The 19,027-nt window shown below is 42.4% G+C and overlaps 1 protein-coding gene across 1 annotated transcript; it reads right to left on the bottom strand.

The window, feature by feature from the left end:
- Nucleotides 1-15,526: 15,526 nt before the first annotated feature.
- Nucleotides 15,527-17,806, bottom strand: LOC127094519 (uncharacterized). The gene is made up of 3 exons (XM_051033344.1): nt 17,723-17,806; nt 16,293-16,604; nt 15,527-16,168 (listed from the first exon to the last, which is right to left on the bottom strand). The coding sequence occupies exons 1-3, from the start codon at nt 17,804-17,806 to the stop codon at nt 15,527-15,529; spliced, it is 1,038 nt and encodes a 345-aa protein (XP_050889301.1).
- Nucleotides 17,807-19,027: the final 1,221 nt, after the last annotated feature.

Below are 19,027 nucleotides of genomic sequence, written 5' to 3'. Positions count from 1 at the left end.
GAAGTTAAAGTATATCTGGGATGGGCAGGTTGTAACGGTTTGTGGAGAGGAGGATATTTTTGTCAGCCAGTTGTCATCATTCAAATATGTGGAAATGGACGGTGAAATATTTGAAACATCGAGTCAGGCGTTTGAAACCGTCAAGGTGGAGAATGCCATTTTTGCTGAGAAAGAGAAGAAGCCGTCCATTGCTTCTTATAGACAGGATGTAGAAGTGGTGAAGAGTGGAGAGGCCCCAAGTTGGGGAAGAATAATAGACATTGTGGCGAAAGAGGACAGGTTTGGGATTGGTTATCAGTCGGGCCAAGGCTCGTCTGGACAGAATAGAGGTCGTCGCCAACCGTTCACGTTCACCAGTGCTGGAATGCTAGATCCAGATCGCGTTTGTGCGGTGGGTGAAGAGACTAATAGTGACTGTGAGCTCGACTTGTGGATAAAATCGTGCGTGCCAGGGATGGAGATCCAGAACTGGAAGGCCGAAAAGATCATCACTGTCACTCTGCGTGAAGAGTAATATTTCTGTTTGTTAATTCTATTTGCATGAAAGCCATACGTTTTTCCCGAAGTGTAATGGTTCATTGTAAGGGCCACCTCATGTTTCATTTTGCAACATTTGCATCATTAATAAACGGATGTTTTTCGCATTAAAAGCGGTGTTCCCTGTTTTTCATTTATTTTTGCAATTTAATAAAAATAAAATAAAAATGGAAATGTTTATTTTCATTTTTCTTCCTTTCGATTTGTCTCGTCCCGACTCTAAAGCAATGCATGAATCAACATTCATGCAGATGCGATCATTCTCCGGATCTCATTGATAACAATTCTGTTACACCCCTATATGACTTCGACAACCCGATCTATCATGCCGAAGAAGAAGGCGAAGAAGATTGTGCACTGCCGGAAGAATTAGCCAGGTTGTTGAAACAAGAGGAGAAGGTGATTCAACCGCACGAGGAGCAAGTTGAGGTTGTTAATCTGGGTACCGAGGAGGTCAGAAAGGAAGTGAAAATCGGGGCTGCTTTGGAGATGAATGTCAAGAGCAGAATGGTAGCACTGTTGAAAGAGTATGTTGATATCTTCGCCTGGTCTTATCAAGATATGCCAGGGTTAGATACTAATATTGTTGTACACAAGTTGCCATTGAGAGAAGACTGTCCTCTAGTGAAGCATAAGTTGCGCCGAACTCGACCCGAGATGGCCATAAAAATCAAAAAGGAGGTTCAAAAGCAGTTGGATGTTGGTTTCCTAGCTGTCACTAATTATCCGCCTTGGGTCGCGAACATTGTGCCAGTGCCGAAGAAGGATGGAAAGGTGGGGTTGTGTGTGGACTACCGGGATTTGAACAGAGCTAGCCCGAAAGATGATTTCCCGTTACCTCACATCGATGTGTTGGTAGATAATACAACTCAATTCTCGGTGTTTTCCTTCATGGATGGCTTTTCTAGCTATAATCAAATTAAAATGTCGCCAAATGATATGGAGAAAACAACGTTCATCACACCATGGGGCACTTTTTGTTATAAGGTGATGCCATTCGGTCTCAAGAACGCCGGTGCCACGTATCAAAGAGCTATGGTGACTTTGTTTCATGATATGGTTCATCATGAGATCGAATGCTATGTTGATGACATGATAGCAAAGTCCCAAACAGAAGAGGGGCATTTGGTAGACTTGGCCAAGTTGTTTGACTGGTTGAGACAATTCAAATTGAGGTTGAATCCGAATAAGTGCACTTTCGGAGTGTGGTCCGGTAAGTTGCTGGGGTTTATTATAAGCGAAAGAGGAATCGAGGTTGATCCCGCTAAAGTAAAAGTGATACAAGAAATGCCTGAACCGAGAACAGAAAAGGAGGTTCGTGGTTTCTTAGGTAGATTGAACTACATTTCACGGTTCATATCTCATCTAACGGCCACGTGCGAACCCATATTCAAATTGTTGAGAAAAGATCAAACGGTTAGGTGGAATGATGATTGCCAAGCGGCATTTGAAAAAATAAAAGAATATTTGCAGGAGCCTCCGATTCTGATGCCTCCTGTGGAGGGGCGACCGTTAATCCTGTACTTGACAGTCCTCGAGGGGTCTATGGGGTGTGTACTGGGGCAGCATGACGAGTCTGGTCGAAAAGAGCATGCAATTTACTACCTTAGCAAAAAGTTTACCGACTGTGAAACAAGATATTCACTGCTCGAGAAAACTTGCTGCACTTTGGCATGGGCTGCTCGCCGAGTGAGACAGTATATGCTGGTTCATACCATTTTGTTGATTTCCAAGATGGATCCGATCAAGTATATATTTGAGAAGCCAGCATTGACCGGACGGGTTGCGAGATGGCAAATGATTTTGACTGAATACGATATCCAGTACACTTCTCAAAAAGCAATAAAGGGGAGTGTATTGTCTGACTACCTCGCCCAGCAACCCATTGAGGATTATCAACCGATGAAATTTGAGTTCCCTGATGAGGACATCATGTTTCTCAAATCGAAAGATTGTGAGGAATCTATCCCGGAGGAGGGGCCTGACCCTGAGTCCGAATGGATTCTGATGTTTGATGGGGCCGTTAACGTGAATGGTAGTGGAGTTGGTGCTGTTTTGGTTACGCCGAAGGGATCCCACATTCCTTTTGCTTCCCAGCTAACATTTGAATGCACCAACAATGTGGCTGAATACGAAGCTTGTATCTTGGGTGTCGAAGAGGCGATTGATTTGCGAATCAAGAACCTTGTTATCTATGGAGATTCAGCTTTGGTTGTGAACCAGGTTAATGGGAAATGGCTTACGCATCAATCCCACTTAATTCCATACCGGGATTATACGAGGAGATTGTTGACGTTCTTCACCAAGGTGGAATTACACCATGTGCTGAGAGAAGAAAATCCATTGGCAGATGCTTTGGCTACTCTGGCCGCTTTGATTAAAGTGCAGTGGTGGAATCAAGTTCCTAGTGTTGAGGTGGGACGGCTGGATAGGCCGGCTTATGTGTTTGTTGTCGAAACAGTGCCTGATGATGAAAAGCTGTGGTATTATAACATCAAGCGTCATCTGGAGACCTAAGAGTATCCCGAGGGAGCGTCTAGGAAGGACCGAAAGACTCTAAGAAGGTTGGCCATGGCGTTCTATCTGAACAAAGATGGAGTTTTGTACAAGAGGAATTTTGATTGGGTTTTGCTTAGATGTGTCGTTGACAAAGAAGCAAGCCAATTGATGAAAAAGGTGCACGAGGGGTCGTTTGGTACCCACGCCAGTGGAAATGCGATGGTGAAAAAGTTGTTAAGGGTTGGGTATTATTGGATGACAATGGAGGCCCAGTGTTTCAATTTCGTGCGAAAATGTCATAAATGCCAGATTTATGCTGACAAGGTGCACGTGCCTCCAAATCCATTGAGTTTGATGTCGTCTCCGTGGCCATTTGCTATGTGGGGCATTGATATGATCGGGAAGATCGAGCCTACGGCTTCGAATGGGCACCGGTTCATATTAGTGGCTATTGATTACTTCACCAAGTGGGTGGAAGCGGCGTCTTATGAAAATGTGACGAAACAGGTTGTTGCCAGGTTCCTGAAAAGAGACATCATTTGCAGATATGGGGTTCCCGAAAGAATCATCACGAATAATGGTTCTAATCTCAACAACAAGATGATGGCAGAACTGTGCCGGGAGTTCAAGATCGAGCATCACAATTCTTCTCCTTATCGTCCGAAGATGAATGGGGCGGTCGAGGCGGCTAATAAGAATATTAAGAAGATTGTGCAAAAAATGGTCGTAACTTATAAGGATTGGCACGAGATGTTGCCGTTTGCATTGCATGGGTAACGAACCTCATTGCGTACGTCTACTAGGGCAACACCTTTCTCGCTGGTGTATGGGATGGAAGTTGTGCTACCAGTTGAGGTCCAGATTCCGTCATTGAGAGTCCTGATGGATGTGAAATTGGAAGAGGCTGAGTGGGTAAGGACTCGGTATGAAGAGTTGAGCCTGATTGAGGAAAAGAGGCTGGCGGTCATTTGTCATGGGCAGTTGTACCAGCAGCGAATGAAGTGTGCCTTTGACCGAAAGGTGCGACCTCGTGTGTACCATGTGGGAGATATGGTGTTGAAAAGGATCCTTCCTCCTCAGAATGATCGTCGGGGCAAGTGGACACCCAATTATGAGGGTCCATTCGTGGTCAAGAAGGTTTTCTCTGGTGGAGCCTTGTTGTTGACGACCATGGATGGCGAGGATTTTCCATCCCCTGTAAATGCGGACACAGTTAAAAAATACTTCGTATAAAAGACCCGCTGGACGAAAAGAATAAAATAGTCCAGGCAAAAATGGGCATCCCGGCGAACAAAAAAAATGAAAATGAAAAGGTTCGGGCAAAAATTAGGGATAAAAAGGAAAAAAACCGTACACCCGGCAAGTCGGAAACCCCACAAGGGCGGCTTGGGCAAAAAAGGGTATCCCGGTGGACTGAAAACCCGAAAGGGCGGTCCAGGCAAAAGAGGGAGTGAAACGAACAACTGCGTCTAGCATGGTCGTTTGTACTTTGGTTAAGACACATGGATAATCTGAAAGCGGAGATCGGTCGGAAGCGTCTTGTTTCGGAAGGCAGAAAGCGCGGAGAGTCTTGAGGACATATGGGTTGTAACTGGGTTGGAACTCGATGAGGTCACGGGTTCACATTGCCATTAGGATAGATTTTCCTTTTGTGCGCAATTACCTCTTTTCAGGAATTGCTTCCTGTGTAGTGCTCAGTTACGAGCCACCTTTTTCAATCAATAAAATGCATATTCAGTCAAATAATTTTGTTTTTGTTTTCATTACCGCTTTGATTGCAAAAACATCTGTTTATTTTGATAAAGAATCTTTGCATTTTGAGACATAGGGGTCCCTTCCAATGCATGTTTATAGGATTGAAAACCTGAAATCTTATTCAGAAGGTTGAGTGACCTGGGTGTTGAAATTTTGGCACGCCTGGGGCATGTTTTATCTAACGATCTCTTTTGCAGGTGTTGTTGGTTATTTTCACTCACTCGCAGGTGGTGGTGTGAAGCGTTTCTTTTTGACAAAAGATTCCTTTGAGGTCCAATCAGGGACAAGGAGTTGAGGAATGGTGTAAAGACGGCGAAAGAATTGCGACGATCCTAGAGGGTTAATCAAGAAGACTCTTCAAAGTCTGAGGAAGTGGAGAGTTGACACTATGGTTAGATGGTGAATGCCAGTGTTCGACGAGTCGACAGGTGTTCCGTGTCAAATATTCTGTATGTCCCCAGCGGGTTTGAGGTCGGTGTTTCCTCGGCAGCCAGGCCTGAAGTTTGTTGTTTCCCCTAGCAGGGTTGAGATTGTTATTTCCCCAGCAGGTCTGAAGGTTGTTGTTCCCCCGGCAGGGGTGTGCGTTGGTAGTTTTTTTCCCAGTAAAGTCCTCAAGCAGATCGAGTTCAGTGGAGGTCATCCCCAGTGAGGGTTGCTTTTTCCTCGGCATCAGTGTTATCCCAAGCAGGGTTGGAGATTGGAGTGATATCGAGTTCCTCAGCAGAGTTGCTCGTGTCGTCCCCTGAGGGGGATATTTTTTATGCATTCATCATTTAGAGAAGCATAGCATATTGCATAATTAATTGCGTAGCATTTCCATGGTTATGGAGCATTACGCTGTAAGGCTCATGCATCGGCATTGCAAGCATAAACTAGTCTCGAGCCGTGGTTACCGTTTGAGAATTGGTCTAGCAGGGTTGGTGAAGATGTTACTCTGAGGAGTTTGGCATCGTGACGTTGGATCAACCGTATTTCCCAGTAGCGCGATATTGGGGGAAAAATTTTCCGTCGTTCGGAGATGGAAGTGAAGATTGAAGAACGTTACGCGATCAGCGCGGAGATCGGGGTCCATCAGGAGAAAAGGAGACACAGAGTGTCTTCTAGAGAATGGGGTTCAAATGGAGAACGGGGTTCATTGTTTGGTAGCGAGAGTGACATGAAGTTGTCGGGGTTCAAATGCGGTGATCAGGGATCATCCGTGCAAAAGGAAAATATTTGTATAGGGGTCTAAGAAAGAAAAATCAAAGAAGTTTTAGGGGTTCAAGAAAAAAAAAATAATAATAATAAAAAAAAATAATAATAATAATAACAAAGAGAAAATCCCCAGTAGAAGTGGCATTCGGGCCAGCTTTCCGGTATTCAGACCGAAGTGGCATTCAGGCCAATTTTTCCCGATGTTCAGATCGAAGAAGTTTCCGACATTCAGGTCGATGCAACTTGTGGCATTCAGGCCAGCTTTCTGGTATTCAGACCGAAGTGGCATTCAGGCCAGCTTTCCGGTATTCAAACCGAAGTGGCATTCAGGCTAGTTTTCCGGTATTCAGACCGAAGTGGCATTCAGGCCAATTTTCCGATGTTCAGATCGAAGAAGTTTTCGACGTTCAGGTCGACGCAACTTGTGGCATTCAAGCCAGTTTTCCAGTATTCATACCGAAGTGGCATTCAGGCCAATTTTCCGATGTTTAGATCGAAGAAGTTTCCGACGTTCAGGTCGATGCAACTTGTGGCATTCAGGCCAATTCTTCTGGTATTCAGACCGAAGTGACATTCAGGCCAATCTCTCGGTGTTCAGACCGATATTAATAATCTCATATCTTCCGATGCTCGGATCGAAGTCATTTCCAGTATTCAGACTGATGAGTGGCATTCAGGCCATGGATATTTCTGTGTACCATTTATTTTGGTATCCAGGTTAACATTCTTTTCGGTATTCAGTCCGACTCTCATCGTACCAGACGGATTCTTCTTTCGAGACCACCTCTTTGCCGATTCTGACAGACATTGTTACTTCACTTCACTCCGGTGCAAATTTTCAGGCTTTTATTGTATTCAACCACTCTTCACCCTGATCATCTGAAAGCCGAGGTTGTTCATATCGACAGGTTCATAGTGGATTGAATAGGGGCAGCTGTAACACCTCAAAATTTGCCCTCCTCTTTTTGAGACTAGTTTGACACATTGCATTTCATATTTTAGAGCATTAGGCATTGCATTTTGCATCTCATATGAAAATAAGAAGATCATCCTCCAAAGTCTTTTCAAAAGATGGAGAAGTTAAATGATTCAAGCCTGAGGGTCTCTATGAATTGATCATCAACCATCTGAGGGCATGGGCTTCAATTAAGGTTTCTTGATTCTTCAAAGGTCTTGAGCATCATCTTGCTTGCAAGGATATATTACCATCATCATGGTTCTATCATTATCAAGGGTTTCATAGTTCATTCTCAAGTTCCTTTGGATTAGGGTTGTGACCTCTGGTCAACCTTAATCAATGCCATTCTTCCCACTAGGGTTTCTCAAAGAGATGAGGTATTTTCTTGGGATGAAGATCACATGGTTGTTATAAGGAGCTTACATGAGCTAGGGTGTCATTTTTGAGCAATTTCCCCAAGTGGTAGAGGCTCAGGTGGATCAAGGCATTTCAAGGTCATCTGAGGACCAAAAAGTCAACTATGCAGTCAACTGAGGGCTATGAGGTGGGGAAATGAGTTGAGACACCTCAATCATGTTCAAATGGGGTTCATTCATCATTTTAAACATCCATCTTGAAGATTCAAAGGTCATGGCAAAAGTTACTAAAAATGGAAAGTGACCTATAATTCAAAGTTTCCAAATTTGGCAAGTTTTTGGTCCACTTTCAACTTGACTTTGCAAAATCAAGAATGTTTCAAATGGATTTTTTGTGAACACGAAAGTTGTACATATTTGTCTCCTCTTTCCAAAAAGTCCTAATTCATGTCCATATGATGAATGGTTAAGGAGTTATGGTCATCTGATCACAAGGTGTGCATGGAAATTTAAAATGGCATAACTTTTGATATAATGCTCCAAATTGGTTCATTCTTTTGGCAAAATGCTTCTCATGTTCAAGGCATATCAAATTGACATCATTTGGCTCAATTGTGCAAGCTAAGCTTCAAGGAATCATGGCCAAAAGTCACATTATTTCACGTTTGTTCAAAGGATGGTATCATGCTACAAGTCAAAATTCACAAAGAATCAAGGCAAGGCTTCAATTCAGCATTCTTCATGGACCATATTTGAGTGGAAATAAGCCATTGCCATGCATGAGGGAGGCATGTATATTCATTATTTCACAACATGTGCAAATTGGAGGAAATATTCAACATTCATTTTTGGCTTAAGATGCAAGCAAACAAATACTCAAATCATGACCATAGGTCGTTCTTGAGTGGATTTAAGCTCTAGCATGAAGATGTGCACGTGTATTATGGCAAGGAGAGCTTAATTTTCATTTTTGCAAGATGCTTCATATCTCACTAATCATGATTAACCAATGGAAAATATGATTAGTATTGTGATTAGCATGGGATATAAAAAGCCAAACCCTAATTGTAACTGCCATAACTAACTTTTGAGATCAAAATTCAAGCAACTCTCCAAAATTTCTCTCTCTTCGATTCTTCATTTTTCTTCACACAAGCCTCAAAGATCTTTGCATATTCATGATCCTCATCCTTCATTGATCAAGAATCATCATTCATTTGGTGCAATTCATCCAGGTGAGTTGAAATTCACTTCCTCCTTTTGCTGTTTTCATGATATAGAATTGTAGAGCTTGATGTGTAGATCACGAATATATAAGTAGAATTGAAAATGAGTGAGAATTGAGGAAGTTATGCTGACTGAAAGTTTGGATCTCAGAATTTATTCACTTCGATCTGCAAAACCTAGGGAGAGTTAGATTAAATTAAGGTCATATTTGAGATCCTCGTGGAGAGACGGTTCGAATGGTGTAGGCCTTTTGAATTTCTGGAAAAATTTGTGGTGGCGCCGCCGTGGGAGCCACCGGAGTCTCATCGGGGAAGACGACCGAAGCTGTAGCTCCGGCATCTGTGTATTCTAGGGTTTTGCTGATTGTGTACGCCATGTGTGCTGTTGCGTGGAAGAGCGATTGGCTGAGATTGCCTTGACCAAGTCCACGCGTGCTTGGACTAGTGACTGTGTATGCTGACACATTAATGAAGCGCTGCGTTTTGGTGGTTTGAATGTGGACCATTGATCTCCAAGCGCGCCATATCCAACGGTTCAGGATTTTCCAGATTTAATTTGAATTATTTGTTTCCCTCCATTTCCATTTGTTAATTCAATTATTTTGGTTGTTTTGTAAAATTCATAAAAAATGCAAAAATGGTCCAAATGAATCCAATTTTTTTTTCATAGTTTTATATGGATGTCTACTATTTTATGATGTTAATTTCATGAATTTTTTCTGGCTGTATTTTTATTTGTGAATTTTTGAATCCATGTGGTGCTAATTTGATATGGTGTATTCAATGTGTTGTGAAATTCTCTATGTTGAGCCATTGGATCCAATTTTTTGCATGCTTGACATTCATACATGATGTGAATTTTTGGTCACTCGTTTGGATTTTTTCTCACATGTTATCATCACTTTTGACACATAGAGAAAAATGTGACAATTTATGTCATATTTTTGACATTGAATTGGTGCATTTTTGTTCATATAGCATTTGCATCATTCTGGATTTGATCTTTTGCATATTGAATGTTCGTGACATGAGGAACTTGTACAAAAATCTCAAAGTCTTTGCATGCATTTCTGATTTGATATGAATTGTCTAAGTTGGAAGTTCATTTTGTGCATATTTTTTGGTCATTGCATGGCATAGGCCATTTGAGGCACTTGGTTATTGACTTGATGCTGGTCTTTTTGAGGACATTTAGGGGAGTGTTTGAAGGTGTAATGTGCAAAAGGATAGGTTCTGTTTTGGTCATTTGGTTAGGTTTTGAATTTGACCTTTGTACTAGGGTTTTGTTGTGTTTGATTGGATGTACATAGACTAACTTTGTCTTGTGTTTCAGGTTTGGATACTCATCATTGACGATTGTGAGATACAAAATGAATTGAGTGCTAACCTATGTTTGTTTTGTAGGGTTTGGATTGATATGGTGAGCTCATGAGCTTATTTGAGTGCCAAGGCACCTATGCTTTGAATTGTGTAACTGTTAGAGGGTTTCACTGTTTGTTTTCTGATTGTATAACTGAAGTACTAGCTGTTTAGTCTTTATACAGGTACCTTAGTTGCTTGCTTGCTTTTGCTCTTGCTTGAGCATTGGATTATGGTTGACACACCACTCAGGTAGTTAGCTTCTTACTTCATGTAGTCTGGAAGTCCTGTCACCTTTTTGGCAGGCATTTTGCTGGCAAGTCCTCCTTCAGAGGCTCTGTTTGTGTTTGTTTACAATTATGCCCAAAGACCTCCAAGGAGAGGCATGTGATATTTGATAAGACCTCCAAGAGTAGAGGCAATTGACGGATAAAAGGGATTAGCAGTCGATCCCCTGTTATTCAGTGTGTCGTTCTTTATGCTCGCACTACGTGCTGATGCTTTTGAACATGTACCCCAGATCTTTGTCCAGAGTCTGTCAAGTGGAATAGGATCCCACTTTCTGGATCCCCACGCTTTCTGTGTCATGAGCTCACCCTAGCCAGGGTTAAGAGCTATGAGGTCTCATCCTCATTACCATTTTGATCAGCTTCACCCTAACGTTCAATGTTAGTGGTTAAGAGCTACAGATTACCCCTTATAGTTTGGCTTGTTTGTCGAGGTTGATATGACCCCTCTTGACTAAAGCCCACCCATTGTTTGAGACTCTTGTATGGATATAGTGTGTGATGCTTGTTCACTTGTGCTGGTGTGTTTATTTGCTTTCCTCTTCTCATCTCTATTTCTGTAGGAGTTATATGATTGATTTCTGAGGAAGTTGAATGCATGTTGGAGACCTCAACTTAGGGATATTGATTGCATGACAACTATTAGGCTCGAGCCTTAGTCTCCCTATTAGTTTGTTGTCTCCCTGGTCTCTGGTTAGGAGAGAGTTTTACCCCTGTTAAGGGGAACTACGTCGCCCTGATTCTCATACCATATGAGATACGTAGGCAGGAGGTTGTGAGCAATCTCTCCGGGCACCCTTTTTCTTTTTTGCTGTGTTGTTTGGTGTGTGTACTTGTTTGTTCAGCATGGACATGTGTGGTTTGTTTATATCTTGGGAATTTCTTCTATTACCATTCCGGATTCATATCGGGGTTCATTTGTGATGATGGTTATCATCTTTGGGGTTCATTTGTGACGGTTGTCACTCACTGGGGTTCATTTGCGACGTTTGTTATTCATTTGGGGTTCATCTCTGGGGTTCATCCTTGGGGTTCATTTGTGACGTTTGTGGTGATTATTCACTTGGGGTTCATTTTGGATATTTGGTTACTTTGTTGGGGTTCATTCTGATAACCTTTTTTTTCTTTGGTGTTCGCTGGTTAGCGTTTGTTATTGTTAGGAGTCGGGTGTAAGTCCATGTATTGGCATTCTGTTTCCTGTTTGTTTGTTATTGTTAGGAGTCGGGTGTAAGTCCATGTATTGGCATTCTGTTTCCTGTTTGTTTGTTGTTGTTAGGAGTCAGATATAAGTCCATGTATTGGCATTCTGTTTCCTTTTGGGTGTTTCTTTTGACGTCTCAGCGTCTCTTTTTGGTGTCTTGTTTCGGCGTGTGTTAGCCGAGCTACGAGTGCTCTGATTCTTCTCTGGATAGAGAAGATACGTAGGCATAAGACGCGATGTCTTAGCGAACATGTCTCCCTTTTCCCGAACTACGTTGACTCTGATGTTTGTTTCCGACAAACTACGTAGGCCCAGGATGCGACATCCTGCCGAGTCCATTTCCTCCGTCTTCTTTCTTCTTTCACCTGTTTATCTTTCCAGTTTGTGCAGTTTCTTTGAGCAGTTTATTAGCAGCAACCTTTTCCTTTCCTTTGAGCTATCTTTTGAGCGTGGATCCCGTCGAGTACGGCGGACGTGAGGGGTGCTAACACCTTCCCCTTGCGTAACCGACTCCCATACCTTGTAATCTCTGGTCGTAAGACCGTTCCTTTCCCTTTCTTAGGTTAGTCCTGCGCTCCCTTTCCGTCATAGGATGAATAGCGTCGGTGGCGGCTCTGTATTTTTCCGCCGGTTGTTTTTCGCGTTGCGACAAATAGTTATCGGTTCGATCACTTTAACTTCTTCTACTGCCTTGGACTTAGAGAATTGTATCAGCCCCTAATCCATAAGCTCTTGTATACAACCCCTTAACTCGTCACAATTGTACGGATCACATTCACATACTACGGAATCTTCATGTATACCTGCTAAAAACCCAAGTTGTTCAAGTCTTTTCAACACAAATGACAGCGGAGCTTTCACATTGTTTGCCCGTAGTACAGATTCTGCTGTTTCCTCTTGGATAATGGCATTGACTGATGAACCTCCATAACTAGGAAAAGGATTCGTTTTCACATTAGGTTTTTCCTCGGAGAAAGGCAAAACCTCTTGATCAATCAACTCTTGAATCCTCTTTTTGAGAGTCCAACAATCCTATGTAGAGTGTCCTATATACCCTGCATGGAAGGCGCATGAGGCATTAGGATCGTGCTTAGGATGAAAGGGAGGAGAGGTTGCTGGGAGTTCCTTTGGTACAATAGCCCCTACGTGGATCAAATATGGCACCAGTTCAGCATATGCACCAAAATTTTATCAATTTGAGGGCGACTACCAAAGTTATTCCTGCTATTCTGACCTCGGCCCTGGCCTTTGTTGTCACGGTTGTATTGTTGGTTCTGGTTTTTCTGAGTAGGTGCTGGTTGTTGATTGCTTTTCTATGGTTGATACTGACATGCCGGTTGTTGATACTGAGCGATGGCGACATACGGGCATGAATAGTACGGCATGTGAGCCATTGGAAACTGGTACTGGGGGTGGACATTCGTCGTCACAACATTTGTCTCCCCCTCCTTCTTTTTCGTGAAGCCCCCAAGTGACTTCTTATTTGTATCTTGCGGAGCGGTGGTGTGTGTGATCTTTCCTTATTTCATTCCATTCTCTACACATTCACCAATAGTTACCATATCTACGAAGTTTGTAGAAGAACTCACAATCATCTTATCATAATACAACCCTTGGAGCGTACCCATGAAGATATCAACAAGTTCATTATCTGACAAAGTCGGTCTAACCCTAGAAGCCATCTCACGCCAATGTTGAGCATACTCTTTAAAGGTCTCACTAGATTTCTACGCCTGATTTTGTAACTGCAGCCTTATTGGTGCCATATCAAGATTATACTTGTACTGTTTTAGAAATGCCTCAGATAGATCTCTCCAGGATCTGATCTTAGTGCGTTCTAAACTCATGTACCAATCCAGAGAAACTCCTGATAGACTGTCCTGGAAGCAATGGATCAGCAAGTCATCATTGTCGATGTACGATGACATCTTCCTGCAATACATTGTAATGTGGCTCCGAGGACAACTTAGACCTTTGTACTTCAGTAGGTATGGCCCCTTGAATTTTTGTAGGAGCACCATGTTCGGAACCAAGCAGAGATCTCGGGCGTCGATGCCGAAAGCCGAGAAACCTTCAATAGCCCTTATTATGTCGTATAACAGCTGGAAATCCGCCGGTCAGGCCGGATCAGCAGCAGGGATAGCGACCTGACTGGATGGTTGAGATGTTTTTGGAGCTATTGCCTGAACAGACACACTTTGAGGAGCAAACAACATCTTCAGTGGTAGGACAAACCGGGAGGTACTGTTTGAGCAGCATGCACCATGTGAGGAAACTATCCTCCAGCCTGAGCAGTAGAAGCTTGAGGTGCCCCAGTCTGTTAGGTGCATAGGTCAGCATAGGCATAAAAGTTTCTCCAGGGTAACCAAGTGGAGCAGCTTGAGGTAGGTTCGCGTTTGCAGGTTGAGCAACTTGAGTATGGACCTGAAAGTGGAGGCACGAGCCTCGGTATTCGTCTTCATTGTCAGGAGTTTCAGTGGGAACCTAACCTTGATTGTCCTCGGGGTTGGCAGCATCAACCAGAGGAGTCTGGATTGTGGATACACCCCAGGGGAAAACAACATTCCTGACAGCAGTAGGGGCAGCAAGAGTCTGATGAGGGAAGAAAGCACCCCACTGGAAAAGTGAGCAATGAATTTTTGGGGCATTCCCTAGGGATATGCAGCAGCAAGCCTATTCAAATCAACGGGAAGCAACTGACGATTCTCAGTAGTCGGTACTACAGTCTCCATCGGAGTCTCGACAGTAGCACCAACAACAGCAACAAGATTGGTCACCCCAACAACATGGGTGATGTTGGCAGTAGCAGGATTAGCAGAGGTAGAGGCCCTCTGAGTTTGGAGGAGCTCCAAGATAGTCTCCATGTTTCACTGGAAGAGTTACATTCTACCTTGGACTTGGGCAAGGGACTAGCGGACAACAACGTTGTCAGATTCCTAATCAGCCATTATCCTTGATTTGTTTGCACGGGTGAAATGGTGACGACGAGTTATCATTTTTGTTGTGAAAAGATGGAGATGGTAAGCATTTTATTTTCTAGTTAGATATGTGCAATGAATGTATGAATGTAATAAATGCATGTTAGCAAAAAAGAAAAAATATTTCTAGGGTGTCAGTGTGTCAGTGTGCATATAGAGTCATACAGTGAGTAGGGATAAGACAACAGAAGTATTTCAACAAAAATCTCTTTTATTCATTTGAAGATCAAACTGTACAAATAATTACAACTCAAGAACAACTTAATGAACTAACATGAAGATCAGACTTGATCCTTTCAATAACAACCTTACACACTGATACAAAGTGGAAAGCGACCCATGGAGTGTTATGAGGGAACATGTCAGCATAAGCCTTCTTCAGCAATCCGGGAAGGTCTTCGAGTGACTGGTTAGAAAATTCGGTCAGGAGGGCATGTTTATCATTCCAATATTAAGCATCCTTGATGAGGTTGCGCAATAAGGAGTGGTTAGGCCCGCTTAGAATATTCTGCACAAATGCCTCTTTCTGGTCTAGGAGGACCTGCAAGTGACGACTCTGGATTTCTCACTGAGTAGCTTCCTCTTTCATCTAGTTCCTTTCTTTCAAACTCTGATGTGCCTGACCATTCAATGCTTGTATTTCAAACCTTTTGTCGATGTCACCCTGGAGTTGCGAGAGAGTTACTTCTAGCTTCTTGGCACATATTCACTCTTCATTTAACTCCTTCTGGCATTTCTCCAATTGGTCTTGCAGAGTCTTGATCTGACTTTGGTAGTTAATCTCCAATTTTCATGCCCAATATAAGGCTTCAGCTAATTTCTTTTTCTTGTTTTCAATGGTCTCAAAAGATCCCTTCAAGGCATATCCCACCTTCCTTCTCTTATTTTGCTCAATCTGAATGTCGGTATCTGCTTTGTTGAACCTTTCTCTCTTCTAATTGAGGTTGCCTTTTAAAGCATCCTTTTCTGAGGTGGCCTTTCCTAGACTGGAACGGAGGCCGGTGTTCTCCTTCTCCAACTTCTAGATGGTCTCTTTAAGGCGATCCACTTCAGAAATGACAGCGGCATGTGGTTTGATAGTCTTTATACACATGGAAGGTTCCCACAGGTATAGAAATTTGATCATCTTGTCTCTTGACTTCACCCAATTAGCATATGTGTCATTGTAGTACAAAGTTATTTTCCCAATTCTTTCTTTCCAATACGTTGTATCTTTCCCCAGGCTCTGCGCACCTTCTTCATCAGATCCATATTTTCGACCCCTTCAGCTAAAAGTAGTTCTTCCAATATGCGGTTTTCAAGCTTCTGCTTAAGTGGATACCCCAATTGACGCAATGAGAGAACATGGTTATAGTTGATCAAACCCCCTTTTGTGATGACGAGCGAAACATTCGGAAACTCCTCACATCGGAAGATCAACTCTACCCTTAAATAATCATGGCTATACCAAACGACGTCTTCGGCATCTAACGACATCAACCTTTGTGACCATTTCAAAGCACCCACATTATCAACAAACGACCCTTTCTTCGGTAAGTGGGACATGATCCACTTATGAAGCAGGGGAATGCAACAATTGATAGTTCCACCCTTCTTCATGTTTCTCCAATGGAAAGAGAAGAAAACATTAGCTAGTAATGTAGGAACTAGGTTCTGGGAGATGAAGATGGTGATGACGGTCTTATCAGTGAAACCTTCAACACTCGGGAATAGTACCGGACCGTAAATGAGTAGTGCAAAGCTGGCATAAAAGGCGTCCCAACTTCCACTGTTGGCAAACACAGTGGCATTCTCGAACTGGAACTTAGACGGAAGGCCCTGCGGTATTACCCTTAATTCGGAGAGTAGACTCAATCAAATCCTTCTTCATGCACAAGGCCTGAGCTATATCGGCAGAATCCATGAAATTATCTTCAATCATGTAGGGCGCTTGGTTTTTAACTGGCAATTGTAGCAAGTGAGCAAACTCTTCTAACGTGGGGGCTAGAAGAAAGTCATGGAATGTGAAACAGTGTAATGTAGGGTCATAGAACTGTGCGAATATGAATATCAGTCCTTCGTCTTCTTTAGTAGATAGGACTCCCAACAGGTTACCATAGGCTTTCTTGAAGGCTACTCGGTAATCTTCAACCAGAAATTCGCCGAGCTTCCTCAATTCATCGGTCTTAGAGTCTTTTAATTTATACTGATATGTGTTTCTTCGGTATGTCTTTTCCATGACTGCACTGACAATAGCAACTGACACTGTAGGCCCCTAAAAAATGCAAATGTAACAAGAAAGGTTAGCATTATGATGCAATGATGTTATGTGATGCAATGATGGCAAGGTGTCACATAATCAGAATTCTGGCATGCTCTGGATAAACTGTATATTCTGTTTGTTGCAAGTTCAAAGGTTCGACGTATACACAAGAACACAGGTATGAAGGGTCTTGGTTTCCTGCAAAAAAATGCATATTCCCCTCACAGGTATGTACTATCCTCAAAGGGTGGTCCTAAAAGGTCCCTAGAGTCAACAACCCAATTTGAGATACCATTTCCTAAGATGAATGATCATCAAACAATGATGCTTCCAAAAGTATCTACTCTAGGTGTGACGTCTCGTGTCAACCATAATCACGGTATAACTCCACGGAGGTCAAACACGACTCTAGTCACGTTACTATCATGTGTGTGTACTCAAGCTCGGGTATATAGATTCTCTCTCATGTGTCATCAACCCGACCCAATAACAACATATACAGATATCTAGGGTGTGAGAATATAATAATAAAGTAAATAACGAATAATGTAAATTGAGTAAGGTATAAAGGTAAACACCTAAAAACTAGCGAGAAAACAAACTAAACTAGGCTCAACTCCTTTTAGCGACTAGGAAGTACTCCAAGCAACGTCCCCAACAGAGTCACCAGCTGAAGCTAGTAGAAATATACCCGAATGTATCACACACTCAAACATACAACAGAGTCGCCATCGAACTTTATTTAATCCCAAAGGAAAGGGAAAATATCGGTAAAACCCAGGGGAAAGAGATATGTTGGGTAAGGAAGTCGGTTATGCAAGGGGAAGCTATTAACACCCCAAACATCCATGGTACTCCATGGGAACCATTTTGATTGTTCTCACTCGAATAGGTGTTATATCTAAAGATTACTTGGAAAAGAATGAGCGAAAAGGAAAATAGATAAAGTGATCGGTGAGGATTGGGGCCTTCATGATAGTGCAATGAGGAATTCAGAGCTCCGTAGTTTGAAGAACTAGTGGTGGGAGATGAAAAGAAGTGTAACCAAAGTATGGTCTGAACCAAAGGATAATGTTGTTTGAACTCCAACAAGGGTGAAAATATGAACCCAAGAGTAAGGTGGCTATTACCAGTACTTGGGCTAGCAGGGCTTCCGCTATAGGGTAATGTCGAAAAGACGAAGAAATAAGTGTTTGAGGGTATGGCCCAAACATCTATTGGTTCACAAGGTGACACAAGAAGGAGCACAAAGAGGTAGTGTATTTGGCTCAAAGATAACTGGTATATCACATGGAGTGAATAAAGTTATAATATGAATGCATCATGGAGATGGATGGAATGAAGTGACCAAAGTCACAAAATTGAATAATTGGTGACAAGTGACTGAAGAAGTGTTATTTGAAACCGAAAGGTGAAAGTTTATTGGAATCCATAAGAGAAATGGGATTTGTACCATAGAGGGAAACAACTTTAACCGATACGTGGACTAGCATGGCTGCCACTATAGGGTGATTAGCCAAAAATAAATACTGAATTAATTGTTTGGACATAGTCCCAAACAACTCTAGGTAGAAATGCGGACTTTCGTTAGGTATCATAAAAGGGTGTATATGGACATTCCAAAGGAAGTTGTATTTCAATGTCAAAGGAATAATATGTCACTGGATGAACGATTCATGATCGAAGGTAGATAATGGGTCATGAAAGACATGTATGGTGCCCTAAGGCAAAAGAAGGAATAATCAGAAGTATGCTCACCAAGGATTCGCATCCTCGTGCCTACGTATTCCCATCGTGCAATGAGAAAGTCAGAGCAATCATAGTTCGTGGAACCACGAGAATAAGGAAAGAGATGTACATTGATGAATAATATAACTTGTACCAACAAAATGGTATCAAGGGAACCCACAAATGGATGGAACTTGGGATCAAAGATTAAACATGCCTCTTAGCCAAAGGAATGAATTAAATGTCTGGGTAAGAGCCAAACAACTCTTGATTCGCAAGACGAATTGCCGTTATATCGTCCTAAAAGGGTATAGGCGGGGCCCAAGAGAAAGTATTGTTGTGTACAAGGAACAATGTATCGCTGGATGGGGAACAAACAGTTCGAGATCAAAGAAGGATAATATCTTGGATCCAAGAAGAGATAGACTCTGAGTCGAAGAGCAAGGTGGCCTCTTGGCCAACAAGAACAAATTAAATGCTTGGATATGAGCCAAACAATTCTCGATTGATGAGGTAGACTGTCGTTAAATCATCCTAAAAGGATAGACAAGGAGTCCAAGGAGAAGTATGGTTGATCTCAAAAAGATGGTATTGATTGAATGCGTGGAGAATGATTGAATAAATAGGGTAGATGACGAAGAAACTAGGTTCTCCTTCCTACGTATCTTTATAGTGCAATAAGGAAATCAGAGCTTTCGTAGTTCGCG

The sequence above is a fragment of the Lathyrus oleraceus genome, chromosome 6 (assembly GCF_024323335.1).
Source record: "Lathyrus oleraceus cultivar Zhongwan6 chromosome 6, CAAS_Psat_ZW6_1.0, whole genome shotgun sequence".
NCBI classification, from domain to species: Eukaryota; Viridiplantae; Streptophyta; class Magnoliopsida; order Fabales; family Fabaceae; genus Lathyrus; species Lathyrus oleraceus.
Note: the sequence above shows the minus strand (reverse complement) of the source record. Positions and strands in the feature narration are given on the sequence as shown.

Bases quoted from the DNA above. Each gene is read 5' to 3' on its own strand.
- LOC127094519 (XM_051033344.1), bottom strand. From the start codon at position 17,806: ATGTTTGGGCCATACCCTCAAACACTTATTTCTTCGTCTTTTCGACAT. The intron at 16,605-17,722 runs GTAATAGCCACC...TGCATTTTTTAG, and splicing joins CCCTGCTAGCCCAAGTACTG to GGGCCTACAGTGTCAGTTGC. The intron at 16,169-16,292 runs GTTAAAAACCAA...GTAATACCGCAG, and splicing joins CTCACTTGCTACAATTGCCA to GGCCTTCCGTCTAAGTTCCA.